Source organism: Dicentrarchus labrax, unplaced genomic scaffold (genome assembly GCF_905237075.1).
Source record: "Dicentrarchus labrax unplaced genomic scaffold, dlabrax2021, whole genome shotgun sequence".
Classification (NCBI taxonomy): domain Eukaryota; kingdom Metazoa; phylum Chordata; class Actinopteri; family Moronidae; genus Dicentrarchus; species Dicentrarchus labrax.
Genome location: NW_026136723.1, coordinates 20,035,304 through 20,060,692, shown reverse-complemented (window position 1 = coordinate 20,060,692; position 25,389 = coordinate 20,035,304). Strand labels below are relative to the sequence as shown.

Genomic DNA, 25,389 nt, shown 5'->3' with positions numbered 1-25,389 from the left:
AATCGTTTGTCTCTGTCTCCCTGAACAGATCCCTCCCCTCTCTTCAGATTCCTCCCTCCTCCCTCCTCCGTGTGCGCTGACACAGTCACTCTCACACTTACACACACGCGCGCGCGCACACAAACACTTTCTCCCCCGCACACTCCCCCCTCGTCTTGGTGCTGTCTCATTCACTTCAGTACGCCATCCACGCACTGACTCCAACTTGGAGCAGGGGGGGCGGGGTTGGATATATACCTCCAAGAGCAGGCCACAAGCTACACTGAGACTGGACCCACTTGCAGTGCAAAGACCACAAGCAAGAAGACTCCGAAGCCGGGAGTAGAAGTACCAACATTTATACTGGAGCTTAGAGAGAAAAGACAAGCGAGACCAAAGCGTTTGGTTCTACGGACTGTCTGCTGGAGCTCCGATACAACCAATTTGTCACTCCGCTATACGCCAGTTTTCTCTGGACATAGCAGCTAAACAAAGTTGGTAGTAAACTCTTTGGAGTTTGGTAGAGTCACTATATTTTTCTTTGCTTGTGAGAGTGGACTGCACTGAAACTTGGGATCGACCCGTCTGGGGTCGAGCTTGGACCTGGCGCATCCTTTCAGCGGCTTCAAACACTGCGAAGGTTTTGGCCAGAGCTCAGATCTGAAGACTTCGAGTCGAGTCAGACTTTGAGTACACACTCAGCAGCTGCTACCCCGAGCCCAGCTCCAACGCACCTGGGCGACCGGATAGAGAGCCACTGACAAGACTTCAAAGAAACGTTTTCCAGGTAAGGAAAGACGACGAGCTTTCTATGTCTATGCTTTTACTTTTAAATGTGTGTTTCTGTGAATACGGGTTTGCCGTTTGTATGTTTCATACAGAGCCATGTGCTCATGTACGGACCATAAAAGTTACAATGTGAGCATGAGTGATGTATATGAATGTTGTCCTGCAGCTTCTCAGTTTGTTTCTGCAGATTTGACTGTCTGAACTGTCTGTCGCTGTCCGTGGTGCTGAAACTCTCTCTCTCAAGTCTCAGCCTGCTCCTTCTTTGCTCAACTGTTCGAGCAACATGCGTCTGTTGCATAGCTATGTCAGAAACAGTGATTGTTCCCGTAATGTCTGTTTCGAAAGTTCTAGTACAATATTGCCGCCTATGTAGGCTACTATTAGTAGTATTAGTGCTATGTGATGCCGCTGGATGAGGCGACGTGAACGATCAGCATCACAAAGTTAGATCGTGGCAACAGGTTGCTCGATGTAACTTTCTGGTTTGCTTGTATCTTAAGATTGCACTGACAGATTCTGGAAGAAGTTTTAATATTATGACCTGCACGATGCAAATCCATAAAGTTTCGAACAAGGCATCTGCTGTTAACTGAGTATGCTTCATAATGTCAACTCCTTGCAGGTGTTTAAATGAATGAAGGCTTTTACAGACTTGAACAGCAATCAGTTAACAGTCTGGATTTGATTTGCTCTGCTTGTATCAGATCAGACAAGACTCCTGCAGCATAGAATTCATCATAGAGATACCAATGACCAATTCATTTAAATGCCTGACAAGCAATAGCTTGCTAATAATTTAATCCTTTGTCTTACTCTGAACAAACACACATTCCTAAAACTCTATCCTAAGATGCAAGGGGTTGCTGTCAGCAATCTGCAGTCATTTGTTTAGTTTTGCTTTTCGTTGTTTTTGCTGTCACATGGATTTGCAACAAATCTACCCAGTGGTCTAGTTTCTTGCACACGTGTGCAAGTATCTGCACCAGGCAGAGCAAAAGAAAAAGCGCGAGCAATTTGTGGATGAAGAATGACCTGTAATGGCTGCAAAGATTGCTTTTCTTTAGTTTACTTCAACAAAAGTGAACGGCTTGCAAAGAAAAGATTGAGGTTACAAAAAGGTGATCAACTGTCTGTCTTTCTCTATCTTTTGCACTCACAACTACATACGGAATGAAACATTCAGACAGAAAAGCTCAATTGTCCCACTTTAAGTTCGTACTGGGGAAGAAACTAATCTACCAGCCTTCCAGGTGTATGCATCAGAGGAAATTCAACTGTTTGTCTTCAAGCTGTCTTATATATCTTTTCACAGCTTTTCAGTTTAGGTAGTCAAACTACTTATCCATCTGCAGCCAGTGACAGTGTCACAGCTCATCAAATGCCTGCACATTTCTTATTGTTTAATAGTGTAGTCTAGTTCTCTTGGTTATACACCTGATATGAAAAGCTTTCTGTATCTGTGATGAGGCAGGCTACTTTAAAACTGTGCACGCCAGCATAAATAGAGAGCGTGTCACTGATGGTAATTTTGCAGTTCTTTACTGTTTTTCACCCTGATCTGCAAAAAATAAACCCTGTCACCATAACAACAAACGGCCCACTGCTTTGCAGAAATGTTGTTGACGACAGCAAATGGACAAGCAAGAGAAAGGGACAGAAAGGTTGACGGTGTGTGTGTGGAGAGGAGGGCGGGGGGGTGGGGGGTGTTGGGAGACCATGTATTTCTCCTACGACAGCTGGAGCTCTTTCTTTTCACTGTGTGCCTCATCAGATGCCCATTCATGGAGCTTCCGGTTGTTGAGAGGCGGGAGAGAGACACCCACCTACACAAAGCAGAGGTCTTTGCTGTGTTGCTCACAGAGAGGGGAAGGAGGGTTAGAGGGAGGCAGAGAGATGTGAAAAGAGATGTGAGGAACGTAATTATGAGTTCTCCGCCTGAAAAGTGCAGGTGCTTCTCAAAGTGAATGTCGCTATAGGCATACATTCTGCTGCTGTGTCTCTGCATTGCCCCTTTTTTATGATTAACCCTTCTGTCACATAGAGAAAATACATTTATTGCCAAATACCACCTTAGGCTCCTTCATACAAATCATCCTCTTGACAGTAATCAGTGACAAAGTAAAAAATAAGAAGAATAACATGAGAAGACAGAAAAATAATCCTGAATGCATATGAAAGATGTTGCTGAGCAACAGTGTTTCCTCCTGCCATCTTTGCTCCAAGGAGCCTCTCCCATTATTTCAGCCAGTCCAGTTGTGTACAGGCACCTTGATATTGTACCTTCATGCAGAGTTAGTACTTCAATGGCAATAGTCAGAGTCTCTTAAGTTAAGTCTGCATAAATCATGTTTGCAAGATGAGTGATATGGGGACAACTAAAGCAAACATTGCTGTGGATGATTCATTTGAATGCATGTAGCCTCTCTGCAGAGTAGCATAAAAATGCATTATTTGAGGAGTTTGAATCTTCATCACCATGCATGCATTTAGATTAATGTGCAAGAGTGACTGTCATTTGTCACTCTAGATGCATATTTCATCTGACTTTATGCTTTGGTATGCAATGCAGGAGAGACTCCTAAAGCAATTTTTGAAATTCCACAGCAGAGTATGTAATCACACTTCTCCATGGACACAGACTAACCATGTCTCTTGTTTACCACTCAATAGGAGGAGTGCATTGCACAAATAACGGAACTAATAAGCGTCTGTGGTTGCCAGTGGCAATGCTTCTATGGACGTCAGACTGACGCACATGATTCGCGGTTTAGTTCAGTGTGTGGGAGGAAAGAGCAAGAGCTTGGAGATACCAGCCTGCTGTGAAGGACTGTAATTGCAGTGCCAGAGCAATTATGTCCCGAAGAACTAGGCATTTTAGATCATTCAATCTGCCCTGAAACACTATGATACTGATCAGAGGCAATTCCCTGATGCATAAATATAAGTTCAACAATGGGTCCAATTAAAATGCACCTCATGAATATTGTGGAACAAAAAAGGCATTTAATTTGGAGAAAGCTCTTATCCTGCATACTGATATCTGATTATTTCGATGTTGGAGCATGCTGACTGACAGATTTTTTCCTCTCTTTCATTCTCTGTTTCTGTGCAGCTCCCTCGCTGATACAGACATGATATATTGTCTGGTGCATTAAAACCTGCAAATCCAGCAATTCTTCAGAGGGGTTTCATTGATAAGTCAAAAGATCTGAAACAAGTGCAGTAACTTGCAACAAAGAAGTCAAAGAAACAACCTGGTTAAACCAACAATCACAGAAACAACAACGACACCAACGTCTATCAAAGCCGACCCAATGGCGTGGTCAGCTCTTACCGGCCCCTGTGTGGCCCTCGTACTGCTCTTCTTCGGTTTGACCTCCTGCACTCCCTCCGGCCCTGCCTCTGCCACCTGCGCCACCCTGGAACAGAGTCGCTTCTTTGGTGTATTCTCCTCTACAACCACCCTGCCCTCCACACCATGCTCCTGGACCCTGCAGAACCCTGATCCCCGCCGCTACACCGTCTACATGAAAATCACCAAGCCGACTGACTCCTGCATCCCCCGGCCAGATCAGAACCTTCCAGTTCGACTCCTTTATCGAGACCTCCCGCACCTACCTGGGTATGGAGAGCTTCGACGAGGTTGTCAGGCTGTGCGACGCATCAACCACTGTCACCTACCTGGAGTCCAGCAAGCAGTTCCTGCAGATCCGCAAGGTGGCCCCAAGAAACGGCCTGGAGATCATGGATGGGCAGAATGATGTCAGTGAGTTCAAGGCTGAGTTTCTGGTTGTGGGGAAGAGGAACCCAAGTATGCCTGCCTGCCAGATGTTGTGCCAGTGGCTTGAGAAGTGCCTGTCCAGCAGTACCCATGATTATCCCTGTGGCATCATGAACACACCTTGCCAGTGCTGGGAGGCACCAAAGAGGAAGCCAGGAAGCTGCTACAGGGGCGGTATCTACGTTGAGAAATGCCTCCCTGTTCCAAGAGACAACGGACGTGATGCTGAGATTATCAGTAAGTTTGTAACATGTTTGGTTGCTTTACCTCCAAAGTACTCAAAATGTGAAAGAAAATGATGTCCAAACATCTCACCTCAAATGTGATGGGGGCTCATGTTCTCCAGGACCCCCACAGCTCTACAGGCAGTCTCCAGCCTTGTTATCACTGAGTGTTTGTGTCTTAGTAGCTAAGGAGGGTAATTATCCATGTCTGTAGAGCAGGCGGCGGATGTGCACTCCGCTGCCACAAAGTAATGAAAAGTAAATCAAAAGTGTTAGAGAAATTTGTCGGTGCATCTTCAGGCCTCATTGGCAAGACTGCCAGAACTGCACACATCCCCAGCTCTCCATTTTGTGTTAGGTTAAATGCTTGGCAACAAGTCTGGGTTTTGGGGAGAGATAGAGGGTATGTTTGTGTGTTAAGTTGGGGGGGGGTAAGAGCACAAAGACCTCACAGTCAGCCGGCAGCGGAAATCGAAGTGCAGCTCTTGTGGTCGCCATAGCAACATGACTGTCGGCCTTACACACCGCTCTGCTGTGGTTCACACCAAGTGGTTAAAAGCAAACAATTAAAATGGAACATCCATCGGCTTGAGTGCTCACAAAGACTCGTCCTTGCACATTCTCAGCACATAAAACAAATGTTAGTCACTTCCTGTTCTTATAGAGTATTTGAACTTTACAGAGGGAGGATGAGTCATGAGGTTCATGAGTCAAGTTTTACCCAACTAAGCTTTTGCTCGATTACTGCCATTTCTTGCAACAATATCAGTTTTCCACCTTGCTCAATATCTCTCCTCTTCTTCTCTCTTCCTGCAGAGGGCTGGGCTGGATGGGGACGCTGGTCAGTATGCAGCCAGGAATGCGGTGGCGGAGTCCAGGTGCGCAGCCGAGGCTGCCAGCCTGAGGACAGTGTGTGCACAGGAACAGTTGAAGAAGGGCGTGCCTGCAACCCTCAGCCCTGCATTGGTAAGCACACCAGTCATTTAGTCATTTAGTTGGGAGCACTCAGCTGCAGGTGGCTGAGATTCAATGCAATAATCATGCAATTTTCCAATTCTCTCAGGCAAAGAGCGCAACAGGAGCCAGGGTCTGCGTGCCATTGTTGGGATGAGGAAAGATAATGCTGATGATTCTAACCATGGAGTTGTTGCAACCCAAACAGGTGAGATAGGAAGTTCTTGTTAATAGTATGGTAAATAGTTATTTATTCATACATAATGCAGATATTGCACATGTGAATTAAAAAAATACATGGCTTACTGCAAAAAAAAAACAGAAGCTAGCAGAAGGTGGTGTACTGACCCTGTAATTCATGTTTTTTCCATAGTAGATGCTAAGACAGATGAGTGGTCCTCCTGGAGTTCCTGTTCAATCACCTGTGGAGAGGGCTGGCAGAGCCGTACTCGTGTCTGTGCTACTTCCCCTTTCACCACCCAGTGCACCGGACCGCTGCGTGAGAACCGGCCCTGCAACAATACAGCTGTCTGCCCTGGTGAGTGCCTAGTTTCTCCACTCTAATGTGAGCCTGACGGGGGACAAAAGAGAAAAAGAGTGTGATCTCAAAAATTCTATTCTATGGACAAGAGGTAAAAGCCATTATCCCTTAATGATTTCCCTTTATACAGCACCAGTCACAAAGGAAGAGTAGATAAAGAGAAGCGTTGAAGTTGAAGAGACAATTTTGAGCTTTCACAATCAATCCAAGATTTGGATTGTGGAAAAGAGGCTTCAATTCAATATCAAGTTAATTTTCCTAATAGCACTAAATTAGGGCTGCATCTCAGGGATTGTGTGGAGGACTGCCCCACCTAGTGGAAAGTTTGCCTGAATGTGCCTGTGGTTTATTGACTGAAACGTGAAGTGGATTCAAATTATTAGTTGCTCATTTTTTAAACAAAATAATAAGTTCCCTCATCAAAATATCCCTCTGTGTTACCCATGTGTAGTGGATGGTGCTTGGGATGAGTGGACCCCCTGGAGCCTGTGCTCATCCACATGTGGCCGGGGTTATCGTGACCGTAGCCGCATATGCAAGCTGCCCCAGAATGGAGGAGAGCCTTGCCGCGGCCCTACAAGACAAACCAAGTTCTGCAACATCGCTGTCTGCCCAGGTGAGACAAGGATTTTAGGATTTAAAATAATCTTTTAATTTCTGACTTTCTGACTTGACTGAGATTTTTGATGATGATGTATAAAAAAGTTGTACATAAAACCTCCTTACCTCATTACTCCAAAAATTCCAAACACCTATTATTGCTTTTATGTGCCAGTTTGTTCTTTTACTACCGTACTTGACCCTTCAGTTGACTGATTCATATATGAGAGACAATTAAAACACTTATTGGCATCACCACCATCATAAACAGCAACTGCAGTGGCAGGTTGACATTACATCTGACGCATCCACAGAATAAAAGCCACTGTGGGCATTAGTCAGTGACTGTATAATAACTGCTGGTGACTCATACTGTGCTCATGGTCACTCAATATATCAGAAGCTTAGTTCTTCCCTTTTGTGCCACCTACTCTTGTGCTGAACGTTTTAAACTCATTTGGAAGTCACAGCTGCAATTTATACAGTTAGTTTTTTTGCCACTTTTCCACACCAGTTTTTATCATTATTATCATTCACATGTGTGATTTCTTTATCTAAACAACATATTATATTTCCTTGTTGCAATTGCATGCTGCCATCAGCAGATGTCTCTATGAGCCACAGCTGAATTACTGTTGATGTCTGAAACTGAGGATGGGTTGTTAGGCAAAGTCATTATTGAGAGATGATTACACATTTCATTTGAAATTGAAAGGCTCAGAAAATTGAGTCGTCCTTAATAGCCCATTTAGCATGAGATTTTTTTTATTTTGAGCAATCTAACTTTTTTAATACTATGCACTTTATTTAATCTATTTTACCATCTTGCAAGGCAGCATTTTAATTGCAAAAGTAATAGATTTTTTAAAAATCTTTTCAAGGTTGTTATACCCCAAAATTGAATGTGGATATGAAAGGTCAATCATTATTCCTTCTTATTTGGCATGCCTTTTTGTCCTTTATTAAAACTGTTTTAAGTATAGTATACAGCATAATTGTTTCTCAATGAGATTTTAAAAAAGATGGGTCTCTTGTTGTCCCATGATTTTTATTAGAAAATAGTACTTTTCCCAACAGAGTCAAGTGCACTAAACGATGCTCATATTACTCATAAGGACATAAAATCTTAGGACTTGAAGGACAGATAACTGAGCTTCAACTTTCTGTTTCACTTAAGCTCAGCTGAAGTAGGTCATGTGAAATGTTAATAGCATCAGTGAGTGAGCTGTGATGCCTGTGGCTTGAGGGTCTGTCTTGTCCTTGCACTCCCTGTAACTCTCTTGCGATATTTGTTCCTCTGCCTCCCTCTAGTGGACGGATCCTGGAACGAGTGGTCTGCCTGGAGCACATGCTCTGCTTCTTGCTCCAACGGTACCATGCAGAGAACACGGGAGTGCAATGGTCCATCATACGGAGGCTCTGAGTGCCACGGCGGCTGGAAAGAGACATCTAACTGCTTCCTGAAAGATTGTCCCGGTAAAAAAGAAACTAAATTCCCATATTGAAGATTCACTATCCAAATAAAAAAGAAATGCATTAGACATATCAAAGTCCAGAGATAATGATGTGAAATATTTTCTGTCTTTAGTTGATGGACGCTGGCATTCATGGAGCTCTTGGAGCAGCTGCAGCAAGACTTGTGGTGGAGGCATCCAGCAGAGACAGAGAGTTTGTGAAGGTCCTTTCTTTGGCGGAGAACCTTGCCCCGGTGAAAAGGGAGAGCAGAAGCGTTGCAATGAGAAGAGATGCCCTGGTTAGTGACTCCATTACAATGGATTAGAGTGGCCACACAACAATACAGTTTAATAAAGAATGAGATTACTTATCCTTTTATTCATCCTTGTAACTTTTTAGAGCCCCATGAGATCTGCCCTGAGCAGAACACTGGAGATGTTGTGTGGAAGAAAACCCCCGCTGGAGACATGGCTGCCATTGCCTGCCCTGCTGATGCTGCAGGTACAGTGACAAAGAAGACAGCGACAGGCTTTGTCTGTTTTCCTTGGACAGAGTTTACTGTTTATTATCCTCAATTATACCAACTACAAGTATGTACTTTGTCTCATTAACAGGTCTTATTCTGCGCCGGTGCACCCTGGATGCTGTAGGTCTTGCCTCCTGGGAAAGCCCAACTCACATCAAGTGTGTCTCCAAGAACTATGAGAACATTCAGATGCTGGTAAGCCCCAAAAGCGTGCCCTAATTAAAATGCAAAATGCCTCATCTGCTGTGTCCTCATATGGCTAATTTCCCAGTAGTGAAGTCAAACCAGCGAATGTCAAAGATTCAGATTAACCTCTTGACTCTTCTTCTGTAGTCAAGGGACTACATTTCCAAAGCACAGATGGGGCAGAGTGTGGATGGGGTCGCTGAGGTGATTTCACGCCTGAGAGTCTCCTCCGATGAAGGGGCCAAGTACAGCGGCGACCTCTTGGCTGTCATGGAAATCCTGAAGAACACCACTGAACTGTACAAGGCAACCATAATGAAACTGAACAATGCTGATGTTGAGGTAAGCTGAAACCTTTTTAGTTAACAACTGAAAGGATTGGTTTATTTTCAACAATATGTTAGGCATATATTAAAAAATAAATATATCACTCTCTGTCATGCTTCTCTGACCAAAAATAGTTTCTAATTAGGCTGAATTTTGTATCTTCCTAACACCTCTGCCTCCATTTAATGATCTGCAGAACTACGTCCAGACCATCAGCAACTTACTGAAGGAGGAACATCGTGACAAATGGGAAGAGGCGCAACTGGTACGTGATAAGAGGGTGTATGTATGAGTGAATGTGAACAGAGGAGAAAATAAGTCTCTTACACTGATGTTCTTGTGATGGGATGAGTATGTGCATGGAGAGGGTTGCTGGGGTGAGTATGAGAAATTAGAGTGATAAGTTAAAGGGGGTGGGTAGAGTATCAATGATTGACTGATTAGCACTCCTAAATGCCCTTTTACTCACCCAAACATTGGATTAGAATGGAATAACAGTGTGACACCAAAAGCTTTAAAGCATTAAATTACATGTCTAGAGCTCAACTTATCATCAAGTTCTGCCTGACTTTTTTAGATTAATTCATAAATTGTTCCTACAACAGATTAAACAGAACTTTGAGTCGTTTGACCACCTGTTGATGGATTTCTTCTGCTTGTTTATGACAAACAAAATCGGTGTCCCTTGCTACAGGGAGTAAAAAAACAGTAATCAAGTTCCCTGAGAAAGATAAGCAAGTGTAGAAAAGTTAGACAAACAAACAAAAGACCCCCACTTGCAGAGAGTAAGCACATATTTGTGTGCACACATTGAAAACTGGATTGTGAATTACCGAGGCCACTGCAACAAGAGAAGGTGAACACTTCAAGGTGACAGCGAGAGAGAGAAAGAGTGAGATTGAATCAGGGAGAATCACTACGCCCACTTTGCAATCTGTGAGTCTCTATGCCATCCTACATACCAATAGCAGTTGTAAGGGGACACAGACAGCACATTGCATACAAGCACACACCTTGCGCCCACATCGCTGCAGTTCTGCGTCAGAGACACGCAAGTCAGGCAGCCCTCCCTTCCAGCAAGTGAGAGGACAGAAAAACCAGAGTATGAATCAACAGCCTGCCCATTTATGGCCTTAAGGAAGTTCTGAGGTTGCATAGCAGCAAGAAGTGTATTTTTTTCCCTTATTTTTTCACTCCACTGCTGTGCGGTCTGAAAGGAGTACAGGCTGGACTGACAAAGGGATAGGAAACCTATATATGGGCATATAACAGCAGCCTTGTCCAAGCACTCAATTATAGTAATTGTCTAAATTGCATATAATGAAACTTCATAAATATGCCCCTGTCCTTTTCCCTTATGTTCTCTCTGTCTGACTCTTCCTCCTTTTCTCTACTTTTTTTGATTTTATCCAGATGGGTGCCAGCATTAAGGAGTTCCTGCGCCTTGTTGAGGACTCTGTGAACATGATCGCTATGCAAATGAGCGGCTTTCAGGACATTTATGAAGTCACAGAGAATTTAGGTGAGCCCTAATTTCCTCTGCCAGCTGCTCTCTGCTCATGTCTAGTCAGAATGATCTGTCCTTTCTCCAGCACAGAGAGTGCATCAATCTTAATCTCACTTGTGAGTCCATATAAGCAGCAGCAGAATGCATTAGTTTTCACTTTGACCGTGTCAAGTCCATCAGCTATACCATATTACATGTGTCATCTCTAAGATGTTGTGCATATTTGGCACAACACATATATAGCTTTTACACAAACTTATCAATCTGTCAAATACTGTAATTACTGCAAACTTCACACTCTGAGTCACTCTGAAAAGTCACACTGTGACTTGTGTGACCATTTTGGCTTAGTGTGGGTGACATTTTCACAGGACTTAATAGGTAATGACGATTCAGATACACATGACGCATGAAACCAAAATGTCCTTAGAATTAGACGATTCTTCAACCAACACAGTGTAGAAAATAAATGTATAAAACTAGATGACCTCTAATTGCTGTTCACTAACAAAGCCCCGGTCAATTTCTGTCCTTCTCAGTGCTGAGCATCCACAAGCGCCCAACAACTACAAGCTCCAACTTCACCTTCCCTTTGAAGGGCTGGAGGGGCATGCTGGACTGGGTCAGGACCTCTGAGGAGAAGATCTCTGTGTCCCGTGATGCTCTGTCCATTGAACAGACTGGTAAGATCAAACAAACACGATGCTCTAAAATCAACCAATGTGCAGTTTTGTGAATGTGAGTCTAAGCAGACATTTTGTTATTTCCAGATGGCAACGATGCTTTTGCAACTGGCATTGTCCTCTACAGAAACCTTGCTTCTATTCTGTCCTTCCAGAGGTAATACACTTGCTCTGCATTTATATGTATGTAACTGGCCTTCCATGTAATATATTTTGTCGTCACAAGATGGCGCCCTTTGTTGAAAGAATCACTACTACCTATATTCCCATTTTCATTTCCAATTTTTATTGTAAGGCCTTGCAGATACCTCATGTTAAACCTCATTCAACTATAATTTCTCATGTGGATGACACTCCCTGTGTAATTTGCTGTTTCTCCACAGTAACACAACCCTCCTCAACTCCAAGGTGGTGACAGTGATCGTCAACCCCACCCCAAATCTCCTGTCATCCCCTGTTGAGATTGAGTTCCCCCACCTCCACAATGTAAGTCCCTAATGGTTACCCAATCTAATGGAGCCTTACAAAAAATATCAGCCCCCCTCTGGCTGTTTGCTCACCGCAGTACACAGAGCCTGACATTTTGTTGACATTTGCAGTGACACTGTGACTTTTACTTATACTTGTGTCAGTTGAAACCCGGCAAAGATCACAGCAGAACCAATCGGTCACTTGGCAATGATGGGAAATCATGCGCAGTAATTAGTCTCTGCAGCTGATAAGGGGCTGTTTTTAGTTACGTGCATGTATTACGGGGGAGGGTGGTGAGAAATGTGGGCAGGTGGCTGGCAGCAAGCTGTTGCATCTCACACGTTTATAGTACACGTCCCAACCTACACGTTTCCATTTTCTGCAGAGATTCCTCACACTGACTTCTCCATCTGCCTCTCTTTTGCAGGGTACTATGAATGAGACATGCCTCTCATGGGACGAGAGTGAAACGTAAGTGTTGACCACAGTTTTTTTCTTTAATATGCACCAAATAATCACACACATCTATTCTATGTTCGGAGTGGCCTCTGTCAGCTGATCTGGCACTTGTTGTTGTAGCCGAGGTCCCTTCAGTTATGCATCTGTCATTGCATATGAACATTCAATCCCCCTAGACCTACACTCACCATAGACAGAGCAAAAATGTCTCCCAGCCAGTAGCACCAGGCCTCGCTTAGCTGTCTGACACACTTACTGCACACAGAACCTGTGATCTACAGTGGTTCTAGCTGAGCGACACTTCACTTCATTCTCACAGTCTCCTGCATCGCTTTAAAAGAACCACTTCCTGAGGAGAGAAAAATACACAGGCAACACTTCAAACCTCATTACATACATCAGTGAGTAAATTCATTGCAGTGTCCCTACAGGTCACACTGCAGATTGTCAATCTTAAGACAATGGCAGCTCTCCCTCCCTCGCCCTCTAAGTCATGTTCATATGTCACTGCCGAGGTTAATGGTTATGGCACGTGGGAGTTTTTAAAGATGCTTAGATGCATTTGAATGACTTATGGAAGGAGCTTCTGGTGGCCTGGTCTGGATCAATCAGCCCCAGGCCCACTCTGCCCTCCTGAAGAATACACAGGTGGACCATTTGCATTTAGATAGATTTGTACACTTGTGGAGGACAGATAAGAAATGAAAATGCACCTGCATCCAGATACCCCCCGCACCTTTTCACATAACAACCAGAGTCAATGCATGAGCAAAAGCAAAAATGAATCGAAGGAGAAAATGTAATTAACTCTTATGCTTTGGGAGGGGAGGGCATTGTGCCTCTAGTCAAATTAGATTCATTTTTGACAGCGGATGTGATTAATGGGAGGATATAGTCAGTGGAAATGGCAGAGGAGGAAGCTCTGGCTGATGGCAGAGTTTGGGGTCAATGCATGTTTGCAGAGCCGCATATGTCTGATCAGAGGAAGTGCTCCATTAGCTTCTCCACCAGTGATCTTTGCCAGATGGATACAGATACAAATGCTCTGCAGCTTTTTTGTGACATTAAAACAACGAGACAGGAAACAAATTACAGGGCCACACGTTTTTTTGGCTTACTTTGCATCATACATCATTTAACCCATCTGCATGATATGACAACTCGAACATAGAACACTTAACACTGTGCAGCCAAGCCTGCTTAGATGCCTTCCCAGTTAACTGCCATAATGATTTTGCCCTGTGGCCGAGTGACCATGACACTCTGTACCAGCCTGGACCTGCTGGCTATAATGTCCCTCTGTAAGCACCAGTCAGTCAGAGCCTGAGGCTGCTGCTCATTGCCTTAACCTCCTCTGTGCTTTCTGGCATCTGCTCCTAATGCTGCTTACACACAAAGGTCTCAGATTTGTTTGGCAAATCTCTTAGAACAGGATCTGAGCAAAATACTGCAGATTCAGTGATCTGCAGAAGTGCATCTCATTTGATAGATGGCCTCATTATTGATTTCAGTTTATGTTTGTAATATAATTTCTCTATTTTCTGTCTGATCAGACTTGTCACAGTATTGTGTACTGAGATATTGAACATATACTCGGTCAAAAATCACTTTTTAAATACGAACAAAAGTCACTTGGAGTGTAGATTTCCTCAATATGGTGAAATAATCATAATTCAGATTGTGTTCACATTCCCCTCCTTCTTTTTCAAAAGAGGGAACACGTTGTTCTTCGTCCCTAGTGCACTGGGCAAGTGTTGCCAATAATCTCATATCTACAGAGTAAAGATTGCCCATAGCATGAAAGAATACAGATTATGCTAATAATGAGATTTATGGGGGCCTATCATCATTAATCATGGTACATATGGCTATTAATCACATAAATGCCACCATCAAGGCTTTCCTGAGATGCAGCTGAGCACCTCAGGTTATATGAAATAATATTTATTGTTCTCACACTGGATCACATAACTAATATTTCATTATTTAAACAGTATATAAAAATGTAAAACAATGTGCATTTTGTCTGTATTGGGCTCTTTTAAATCTGAGTCCTGGTGGGGCTTACCATAAGTAGAATATTCTAAATATATATTTTCACCATATATATGAGTAAAATGTCAGTAAGAGACATTCACATGAGGGATTTGTCAGATCTCTCCTCTCCTAACCCGTCGTTGCCTTTCCCTCTCCTTCCTTGTGCAGTTCCTCTCTGCTTGGATCTTGGTCTGCTCGGAGCTGCAGAGCGGTCCCCGTTCATTCATTCAGAACCAAATGCGTGTGTGACAGCCTCTCCACCTTCGCCATTTTAGCGCGCGTCAACTTCGACTCGGTAAGTCTTCTGTCTCTTCACAATGTGTCGTTGTTTTTTGTACACAATTCGTCTTAAATGTTTCGTGCAGTGTGTGTGTGTGTGTGTGAATGCGGTGCAGTGGGAGCGTATGGTACTTGTTGTTTTCGAGCAGGTTTGCCGTAGCGCTGCCTGCCAGCAGCTCTTTGTCTCCGTGCAGGTGCCGCTGATCGGAGAATTACAGCCTGGCTTCTTTTTTTTTTTTTTATTGAGGGGAAATAACCGAGCAACACGTTGATGTGAAGGAATTGCGTTTAGGTTTTAAAATGAGAACATAATGAACGGCACATTGGCGGGTCGATTTTGCACGAACTTGTTAATTTGATGCTCATTTTCAATTAGCTGCGTAATTGACACAATAAATATTATCGCAAGCTATGGGAGATATCTTATGTAGGTTATTGCGTGAAAATTAAGAAGCATTGATCCCAAATTATTAATTGAATCACTCTAAATGACTTTTTTGCTGATTGTGTAATCTTGGTTTGCATTTATTTTCCGATTATGCATGATTTTGGAAGAATGCATGTAAGGCTAAGTAAACAGTGCATCGGAACTTTTGCGCACCGGATGCTTTGAATACTGAAATCTATCATTACGCATCGTTGTATTTTCATGCGCAAAGACAATGTGTAATTTTCCCCCGTAGACTGCGTTGCCTTCAAAGCTGCTCGCCCTCCAGTTGCCGTGGCAACGGCTTCTGCAGCGCGAACTCGGCCTGTGTGATTTTTGATAACTGAGATGCTGAGGAAAAAAAACACACACACAGCCCCCTCCTCCCTCCTCTCTCCTCTCTACTCTGAACAGCCCCCTAGGACAGAGGAAATTGCCTGTCCACTTCTGCTGTGCATCTGATTGCTGCTGCAAACAAAAAGCAATCAACAGATGTCTATTAGTGTGAGGGAATGTATATTTTCAATGTGCATTTAGGTCATTTTCCAAAGGTATCTGGTGTGCAGTCGGTGGCAAAACAGCTTATGAATTTGCACTGCAGTGTTTTTCTGCTGCTGAACCCAGTCAGCCTCGTCTTTATCTTTCCCCCCAACCTGTTGTTTACATCGTACATTTGATTTGTCTTGTTTATGCCAGTCTGAACAGCGCCTCCCATATTTGTTATAGGCTGCACATACCCCCTTCTTTTCAACCTCCCGCGACAGTAAAAAGGCAGCTGCGGCAATCATTCCGTCTGCCAATATCTCTGAATTCTCGATTACATCCACCCCCCCCTCTTCCTCATCCTCCTCCTCCTCCTCCTTCCTCTTTGGCCACAGCAGCCAATGCCAGTGAGGCGGACCAATGAGAGACAGACGTCTGGTCATGCATTGATGCCCCCCCTCCCCACACCCGCCCGCATCTCCATCCATCCTTTGATGTGTGCTGTGGACATTTTCAATAATGTCTTTCTGCAAGCTGTATGAGGAACCAGTGAGAGGCAGAGAGAGAGGAGATGTGAAAAACAGCCACATACTGCAGTGTGTTAGGTCTCATTCGATATGGTCCGATTTCAGGAGTCCTGTAGCATCATGTGTGATGGAAACATGATGGTCCAGCAGAAGCAGCCCACATTGTTAATACAGCAGATGCCCTTGACCACTGGGGTAATCAATTCTAAAAAGAAAAAAACAGCAGGAAAAGTGTACTGGTTAACGGTTTCTCTGCACATTCCTCCTCCTTTACCTGCCCTTAGATTTATTCAAAACGAGAACATGCGATTCGGTCAAGGACAGGCAGAAGACATGCTTCATATTTAGGTCAAACTGGCTGTCTGGATTTCACTGAGAGGCCCATGGTGCAAGCATCAAGCCAGATATAGAGATTGGGAAAAGAGGGAACAGAACATACTGTATCGCCCTTGTTATTTTTTCCTTCCCTAGATTCGGTAAAGGCTGAAGCAAAAAGACAGCTCAAAGCTCTGCTATCTGCCATCTGTTTTGGGGCGCTTCTGATGTAGTTGGATAGATTTTGAAAAAAAATTTGCCACACTAAATTAGTCTTTGGCTGCCGTAGGCCGGACTTCACCAGCTGTGCTTTGATATCAGAAAAGCCTATGTGGAGCACATATTGGGATGGAGAGGAACAATCCTTCAAGTCCAGTATTTTACTATAAATTCTGAGACACTATCAACAGTGGCAAACGTATTAGAAGCCATGCTTCACATGCCCTTGCAAGAATTTATGATCATCATAAATCGAATGAAGGCCAAAGTGTTGTTTATTCTTTCTCCTCTATCTGTGCTAAGTTGATACCTGCAGATTTATTATATTTCTGGACATTTTCTCACTCACCTTTTGGAGCCACTTAGTCCTTTCTCGCCTTTTTCTCCCTCAACATATTATCAAAAATGCAATCACACCATTTGTCAGTGAGGGCTTCATCTGTAGAAATGATTTTCTACACACTTTGTGGTGGTGACAACTTGATCAGAGGTGTTAGATTAACTCAAAACCCTATTAAAGAGTAGGTGTGAGACAGACAGATTGTAGATGCAGTAAAACCACAAAATTAGCTGCTGGGGGTTTGTAGGTGTGTTAATCAGGTGGCGAGGCCTTTGTGAAGTCTCAAGGAGCTGAGATTTGTGTGTGCAGCAGTGACCCGTCGGCCCTCCAGGTGAATGAGCAGCAGGGAAGACAATCCCTCCTCAGTCTGACCACCAGAGGTTTGGTGCCAGGGCTGTTTGAAACATGGGACGGTCACCGCCGCTGGCAGTGGCAGGTGCTAAGCTGCTGTCAGAGATCAGAAGGGCAGGTGGTGGCAGATTAATGCACAAGTGATAATGGTCCACCTGTTCACTCCTGCAGGGATGGGCAAGGAGCTGCTGGTTGGCACAAAAACACAGACATAGCAAGAAAATGCTAAAACACAGCAAAAAGGGAGAGAAAAAGAGGAGCTCAGGATGTCTGTCAATAATGAGAAGGTTGCTGTAAGAGCTCAAACTAATGACTGAACACAGCAACCCCCCTGAACTGCCCCTGGGAAATGAACAACCCCCCTACTTGCTTAGTTGAGAGAGATATATGTGCAGTGTCCTCCTCGCCTCATTTGCTGACTCAAAAGCTCATCGTAGAAACGCAGTGACCCTGACCATTTGTTTAGTTTGCCGCTCCATCTTTCTGACATGTTCACCTTGGGGTCACCTTGCCTCAGCCGTGGCCTGATTGTGCCATTCAACTGTTTTCCTACAGGGAGCTGTCTGCTATTCCAGATAGCGCACGCCCAGAGGCTTCGCTAGCACATGCATATGTGTGTGTGTCTAGACCTCAGCGCTGGTTTCCCCTCTGCCTGAATATGTGTGTGTGTGTGTGTGTGTGTGTGTGTGTGTTTGTAATCAGCTCTAAGCGGCATGTTTGGTCTTGTCTCCTCTCTGTAGATCATGGACAAGGCACTGCTCCCGTCCGTGACTCTCATCGTTGGCTGTGGGGTCTCCTCTCTCACCCTGCTGCTCCTCATCATCATCTACGTCTCTGTGTGGAAGTAAGTAGCCCTACGAGCAGAGTCCAGTCATGTCAGCCTCGAACGTTACAAGCTGTGTGCTCTTGCTTCTCTCTACTCTACCTACTCATCCCTAAACTTACTCTTTTCTTCTCCCTTTTCAAAACTCCAGGTACATCCGCTCCGAGCGCTCCGTTATCCTCATCAACTTCTGCCTTTCCATTATTTGCTCCAATGCCCTCATTCTTGTTGGACAAACTCAGGCTCGCAACAAGGTAAAGCACTCTTCTAGCCAATCCCAACCTCTCTTTTAAATCTCTCTGAAACTCACTGCTTTAGGGATTTTGGAAGTAGCAGCGCCACTGACACAGATTTCTCATCTTTCCTCTCTATCTCCCCTTCCTTCTGGGCTCCCACAGGTGGTGTGCACTCTTGTAGCTGCTCTCCTGCACTTCTTTTTCCTCTCCTCTTTCTGCTGGGTGCTGACAGAAGCTTGGCAGTCCTACATGGCTGTCACTGGTCGTCTGCGCAACCGCATCATCCGCAAACGCTTCTTATGCTTAGGCTGGGGTAAGAGCACCTGTCTTTATGTTCATCTCTCCCTTTTTTGCCACTTCTGTTGCATCACTTCTCTCAAAAGCTTTTTTTTCCTAACTTTCCCCCTCACCTTTGCATATTTTCTATCTTTCAGGCCTTCCTGCACTGGTGGTGGCTGTCTCTGTGGGTTTCACAAAAGCTAAGGGATATGGCACTGTCAACTAGTAAGTCTAGTCTCAGTCTGCAATTTTTAGGCCTTCTCTTTTCTCTGCATTTATTCTGAAAAGCTCTTCATCTTAGCTCAAGCATTAATATTCTTCCTCCTTCTCTTTTCTAGCTGCTGGCTGTCTCTTGAGGGCGGACTCCTCTACTCTTTTGTTGGCCCTGCTGCAGCTGTCGTTTTGGTACGTATTCTGACTTTGACGTCCCAATCCATCACAATACCTTGTCTGTTTGTAAATGCATTACCTATTATTACATTGTCTCATCCATGTTTTTTTTCTCTCTTACAAACAGGTGAATATGGTCATTGGTATTCTGGTCTTCAACAAGCTGGTATCCAAGGACGGCATCACCGATGTGAAGCTGAAGGAGAGAGCCGGGTAGGTCTTATTGATCTTCTCCGTACACCAGAGTATTGTGCTTATCGCCCTCATCAGTGCCATTACAGGTATATTGATGATGTGCTTTGATATCAAGCCTCACAATCAAACAACAGGAGTGAATAGAGCTCTGCCAGTAGAGAAGCAGAAGTCCATTGCAGCCTGTGTGAGTTGTGTCTAATCTGTTGTTTTCTCACCCTGCAGGGCATCACTGTGGAGCTCCTGCGTGGTTCTGCCCCTCTTAGCCCTCACATGGATGTCCGCTGTCCTCGCCATCACTGACCGCCGCTCAGCCCTCTTTCAGATCCTCTTTGCCGTCTTCGACTCTCTGGAGGGTTTCATCATCGTCATGGTTCACTGCATCCTGCGTAGAGAGGTAGGGAAAAAAACATTTAGATGAGATAAAGTCACAGGAATTAAAATAAGAAGGCAACTTATTCTTTTTTGTTTTGTTTTTTATTTGTGAGATTACATGGAGTGTGGTCTGGATGCAATTCCCTGAATTTTTCCCTCCACCCATTAGGTTCAAGAAGCTGTAAAGTGCAGGGTAGTCGACCGCAAGGACGACGGCAATGGAGACTCTGGCAGTTCCCATCACAATGGCCACACCCAGCTTATGGTAAATTTCTTGGCTTATTGCCTTTTTAATGTCTTGAGTGCCTCTTGCATTTTATCCCTAAATGAATATGTGCATAGATTAAGCACTGATAGAACATTTTTTATTCTTTTATCAGCAGTCTGATAACGAAAAGGATGGAGATTCAAGCAGACAAGGTAAGCCCCTTTTACATCAACCTTTCACTCTTGCTCTTAACCATTTTTCCATTTGCATTTCAGTTCTGTGAACCCTGCACATCCAATCACACATAAAAAGACAACATATTTATTAAACCAATTTTTCAGACATGGCTTGGTTCTTTATTATTTTTTAACTCTCTTTTACCTTCTTTCTTAAAAGGAATGAAGAGTTCCTCTGAAGAGAAGATGCCTCCTCCTCAGCTGCCTCTTCCCATGGGCTCCAACTTCCACACCCTGCCATCCAACCCCAGTAAGAGTCACATGCAGGCAGTTCCCGAATATTCCAGCCACACCCTCACCCTGAAGAGAGAGAAGAGCCGTCTGGCGGGAGGAGTCGACCCATCCTGCGGGAAACCCGTGTACGTCTGCGAGGGTGAGCTCTTCAGCCAGCTGGACGTCGATCTCGCTCGGGCTCAGGCCGAGGGAAGCATGTCTGACGGCAGCGGTTACGTCCTCATGCCCAACACTACCTCCACCTTGAGGTCCAAGCCCAAAGATGACCCAACAAAGTATAACATCAGCGTGGAGCAGCTGCCACAGGCCAGACTGATGCACCTCAGCGGGCCCTTTGCTGAGCCCCAGGCTGCCTTCGGGATGAAGTCAATCCACCCCGACCAGGTCAGCGTGTCGTATTCAGAGAGAGACTCGCCCATCCAGAACATCCATAACATGTCCAGTGAGTCTCACATCACCCACAGCAGCCTGGAGAACACCTTCGAGTCCATGAACTCCATGATGTCCAAGAGTGAGACCATCTCTACACTGTCTATGAGCTCCTTGGAGGTAGGAGGAAATGAAATAGTGTGACCTCTTCCCCGATAGCGTTATGCATTCTTGTGCATCTAATGTGTATCTGAAACTAAACCAACTGTCTTTCTCTTTCTACTTCTTTGCAGAGACAGAAATCCCGTTATGCTGAGTTAGACTTTGAGGTAAATATTGTTTAAATAACATTATAAAAAACATTATAAATGACCCATAATTTACATTAAAGGTGTTGTAGCAAGCATTAATTTTGAGAGTAAAATATTCTTTTCTTTGTCTTCTCTAGAAAATAATGCACACAAAGAAACGCCACCAGAATATGTTCCAGGACCTAAACAGGAAGCTACATCATGCTGAGAAAGACAGAGAGTCACCTGCCTCTGACAGCAAGGTAACATAAGATAATATTATGCTCATCATCCATTTCCATAATTTCAGGAAAACAGTAAGAGTAAACATAACAGAGGCAATTCTAATGTTAAAAGAGATTCTTTGATGTTAAAATGACCCTAGAAAACAACCAGTCATTTGTGTATTGAACTATGGTTGTCGTTACTTTGAGGTCATTTGAATAAGGATGTATTTTCTTCCTTCCTTCTTACAGTCTGTGAGATGGAGTGTGTCTTCAGGAGGAAGTGACAAAACGAACCACAGTGTGAGTGTTTATATACAACCTCACAATCTCAAAATTTACTGCCTGTAGATGAGACACACCATTAGATATTGCACTTGCCTCATGGAGGAATAATGTCCCCAAATGACACTATGACTTTCATTATTAGAAAATCACCTCTGATGTAATGAAGCCCATTTCATTTTGATTAAATCAGGAATTGCTCAGGGCTGATGAGTGGCACCAGTTCTAAATTGGCTCCTCTTTGTACTTCAACAGGACAAACAGCAAGCTCCTCTGGAGAGGCCGTGGGAGGGAGTCCGGGGAATACCACAGTCACCCCCTGCATGGGTTCGTAAAGACCTGGAGCCCCTAGCTGCCTCACCTCTGGAGCTGCACTCTGTGGAGTGGGAGAAGACCAGCACCACCATCCCCCTGGTGGGGCAGGACATCATTGACCTGCAGACAGAGGTCTGAGGGGGAAGAGGTGGGCTAGCAAAGCCCCCTGATTTCACCTTGGTCACCTTTTTGGTTTGGGAATGGTATCCTGTATGGATAGAGTAAACAAAACCAAGAAAGTGAGAAAATTGGTCCCAGAATCAATGTCTTCAAACCCTCAGCCAGAGCAGGAAGGAAGGGAGAGAAAGAGAGGTGGAGGAGTGTAAGTTGTGGTGATGGGATGTTTAATGTAGCTTCTCTGTGTGGACTTAAAGCATCTCGTGTCAGAGTGCTCTGAAGGTCAAAGGGTTGGTGGAGCGATCGGTGGTTTCCATGGACCAGGACTGGTTATGGTTCCATTAACGCTTCACTTGGAGTTTCTTGGACCCTTCAGCCTGGGTTCAGAAGATGTGGTCAACATGTCTGTGCTTCTTTTTTCCTTCACTTAACTTTGGAGAAAAATAAAATAATATAACACATGGTGTGTTCTCCCTACTTCTTGGGAGGAACAACCTGTACTCTTGGCTCCTCTTCGAGCTAAGCTACCTTCCAAAATAGGACAAGGCAAGAGAGCATAAGGGACCAGTTTCATGCTTGGAGTCCAACACTCTGCACTTTGGTAGATGGGCACACGTTTTGGTTTTGTGCCGTGGGTAGTTTTATTTTTTTTGGTTCGTGTGTTTGCTGCTTCACACCTGGAACTGCTTCAAAAAGCCTAAAATGAGACTCTTCCATGAGATTCTCTGTACTGAGAACTCCTCTACTAAAGAGCTGGCTTATTCATGCTGATAGTGCTTCTTACTCTTGTTATCACCATGGTTATTATTATTATAATGATTATTGTCAGTGTTATGATTATCATTGTTATTGTCATTATTGAGTTTATAGCCTATATTTTAATTTTTCATCCCTGTCTCATGACTGTCAGGCACAAGTTTTATTAATTTTCTACTGCGATCTACAACATTAGGCTCCAAAAAAAAGATTCAATGCATCTATAATGTGTTGTGAGCCCATATGGACTGCAACGGGACAAACAATACTGAGTGGTGATGGAGGTTATGGTTAGTTACAACATGTCCTGGTTTCTCCAGCATTCTGCTTCGATACCAAAACACCAGCACCGGGATGAACACAGACTCTCACACAGGAAGAGCAGTGCACTCTAGGAAATGCTGGGTGGAAATGTGAGGAGGTGGAGGATATACCGCCCCTCTCAGCTGGCACAAGATGCAGGCTCTTCCATGTCGTACATGTGGATTCAAGGGGTCAGCGAGACCTTTCATCATCGCCCTTTTGTTTCTCAGCCTTGCAGGACTCTTGGACCGAGCAGAGGCTCCTGGCGCTGATATGACTTCCAATGCAGCGTCAGGTCCTCAAGACTTCAACACATTTGTGTTTTTAGCCATCAGTGTGAAATAGTGCAATATGATGGGTGCTTGATGCTCAAGCAAGACTGATATGATTTAGGCAGAATTTTTTCTTACCAATGTTTCAAAACTTTTATACCATCTTCCTCATATTTACAGAGCAAATAGATGCTTTATGAGAATATTGTATGACAAATCTGTATTAGTAATTCAAGGAATTTATTCACTAGAGATTTGTTAGCACAAGACTCCATATTTGGAGCTCTCTGTGACAGGTAGATAATTGTACTTCTATAAAGCGAACATTATATAGACTGAATGATAGCCTATGAATATCTCTAAACTGTGCTTCAGGATATTTGTTATTACTCTCCGCTGTGTAGCGAGGGGTAATTGAACCTCATGTCTTCTGTAACAGTGTGTTTTTGATAACCTTGTCGGTAACTCAATAGTATGTACTACCAGCCAATTTCCCCGTCCCTTCAAATTCCTCTGTCCTTCCCTCAGCCCGATTCATACCTCGAGTTACTTGTACTGAATACCCATTTGTATTTTCTTGTCTCGACTTTGTTTTTTATGTTCTGTTTTACCTCCTGTAAATGTACAGTTTTCACAGCACAAAATGAATGTGACTTATTTCTAATAAAAAAACATCTATATTACATGAAGAATGTGGTCCTCAGTTGTTGACTGATAAACACATTATAATGGTGGAATACAACTTTAAATCTCATGTTCTCTGAAGTCTTGTAATTCTGAACAACAGGGAAATGATAGATAGATAGATAGATAGATAGATAGATAGATAGATACTATTTATCCCGAGGGAAATTCAAGGTTGATAGCTGTGTCTAAAGCCAGAATAAAACAAACCAGCACCTAAAAATAAAAGTTCATAAGTAAAACCACTAATAATAAACTGAATCACTGCAATATGTAGAAAGTGAGACAGAATATGAAGAAATGGATTTTGAACCCATGCCACATTAAAGCCTCTGGCAAACATTTTGCTCTCTAAATATAGACGTGATTTGCAGGTACAAAAACAGCAATCTCTTAAGATGATAAAAGTGTAATTCTCCTCTGTTCTATTTTCACACTTCGCAGGGAGGCAAATAATTTCCAAGAAAAAAAGATCTATGAAGTTGAGTAATGAGAAAACAAACAAATCTGACAGGGGCCAGAATATGATTATGACCTCCTTTAAAATATGACATGTTCTCAACAGTATAAATTTAGTTTTTTCACTGCTTTGTCTCCAGTATAGCTTTCTCTCTTCCCCACATAATCAGTTACTGTTTGTTTTAATTGAACAAGTGCACCAGTGTGCTGATTTTACTGCAACACAAAAGCAAAAGGAGATTTGCATGATCCATTTGTTAAGCGCTGCTCATTTTGTGGGGTCAGCTGGAGAGCAGACTGGCTTGTGTGCAAATGGTGCTTTACTGTAGGTGCCATTCCTCTCTGCATATCATGTTTGTTACTGCGTCACATGACCTGCACCATTTTCTCTGTGGCATCTGAATGTTTTTCACTTTGTGGAACATTTTGTGCTAATTTGTTTTCACACCAAAAGTCATACGTGCAATGTCTGCTCATGACAATTCAGAGCAGTAATGTTAGAGGTAATTTTCCGGCATCTGAAATGTGACTCCATATAATATACCATATGAGTCACAACTGGCTCTCATTATTTGTATTTCTTTCATGTCATGACCTGCAGATAGCTGCAACCAGTGAGCAAGAACGCAGACTGAAAAATGGACAATTTGAGAGACGAACAGACAGAGTGGAAAACATGCAGAAACAATAATAATACTATAATTTACATTAAACCATGAACATTGAATGATACAAACATCTGTCTGCACCCTTGCTTCATCAAAGGACACAACTTTCAAAAAGGCTGCAAGCGGCAGCGACTGCCAATTATTCATACTGTATAGACAGATTATATGCAGCTATATAGAAGCCCAGACCATTTACGTTTACTCATATCTATAA

The 25,389-nt window shown here is 43.6% G+C and overlaps 1 protein-coding gene across 1 annotated transcript; it reads left to right on the top strand.

Annotated features, from left to right (window-relative positions):
- The first annotated feature begins 200 nt into the window (after positions 1-200).
- On the top strand, positions 201-24,056 carry LOC127357888 (adhesion G protein-coupled receptor B1-like). Its single transcript, XM_051390444.1, is given in 33 exon segments — positions 201-766; positions 3,881-4,325; positions 4,327-4,786; positions 5,590-5,739; positions 5,837-5,935; positions 6,101-6,265; positions 6,720-6,884; positions 8,180-8,344; positions 8,457-8,621; positions 8,723-8,824; positions 8,938-9,044; positions 9,183-9,377; positions 9,559-9,627; positions 10,776-10,884; positions 11,409-11,552; positions 11,640-11,709; positions 11,936-12,038; positions 12,451-12,494; positions 14,688-14,814; positions 18,201-18,304; positions 18,435-18,537; positions 18,682-18,832; positions 18,954-19,023; positions 19,137-19,203; positions 19,316-19,401; positions 19,606-19,777; positions 19,925-20,020; positions 20,136-20,175; positions 20,360-20,982; positions 21,096-21,131; positions 21,251-21,355; positions 21,569-21,619; positions 21,857-24,056. Coding segments are annotated over 32 exon segments (4,584 nt in total). The 5' UTR covers positions 201-766; positions 3,881-4,082; the 3' UTR covers positions 22,055-24,056.
- Positions 24,057-25,389: the final 1,333 nt, after the last annotated feature.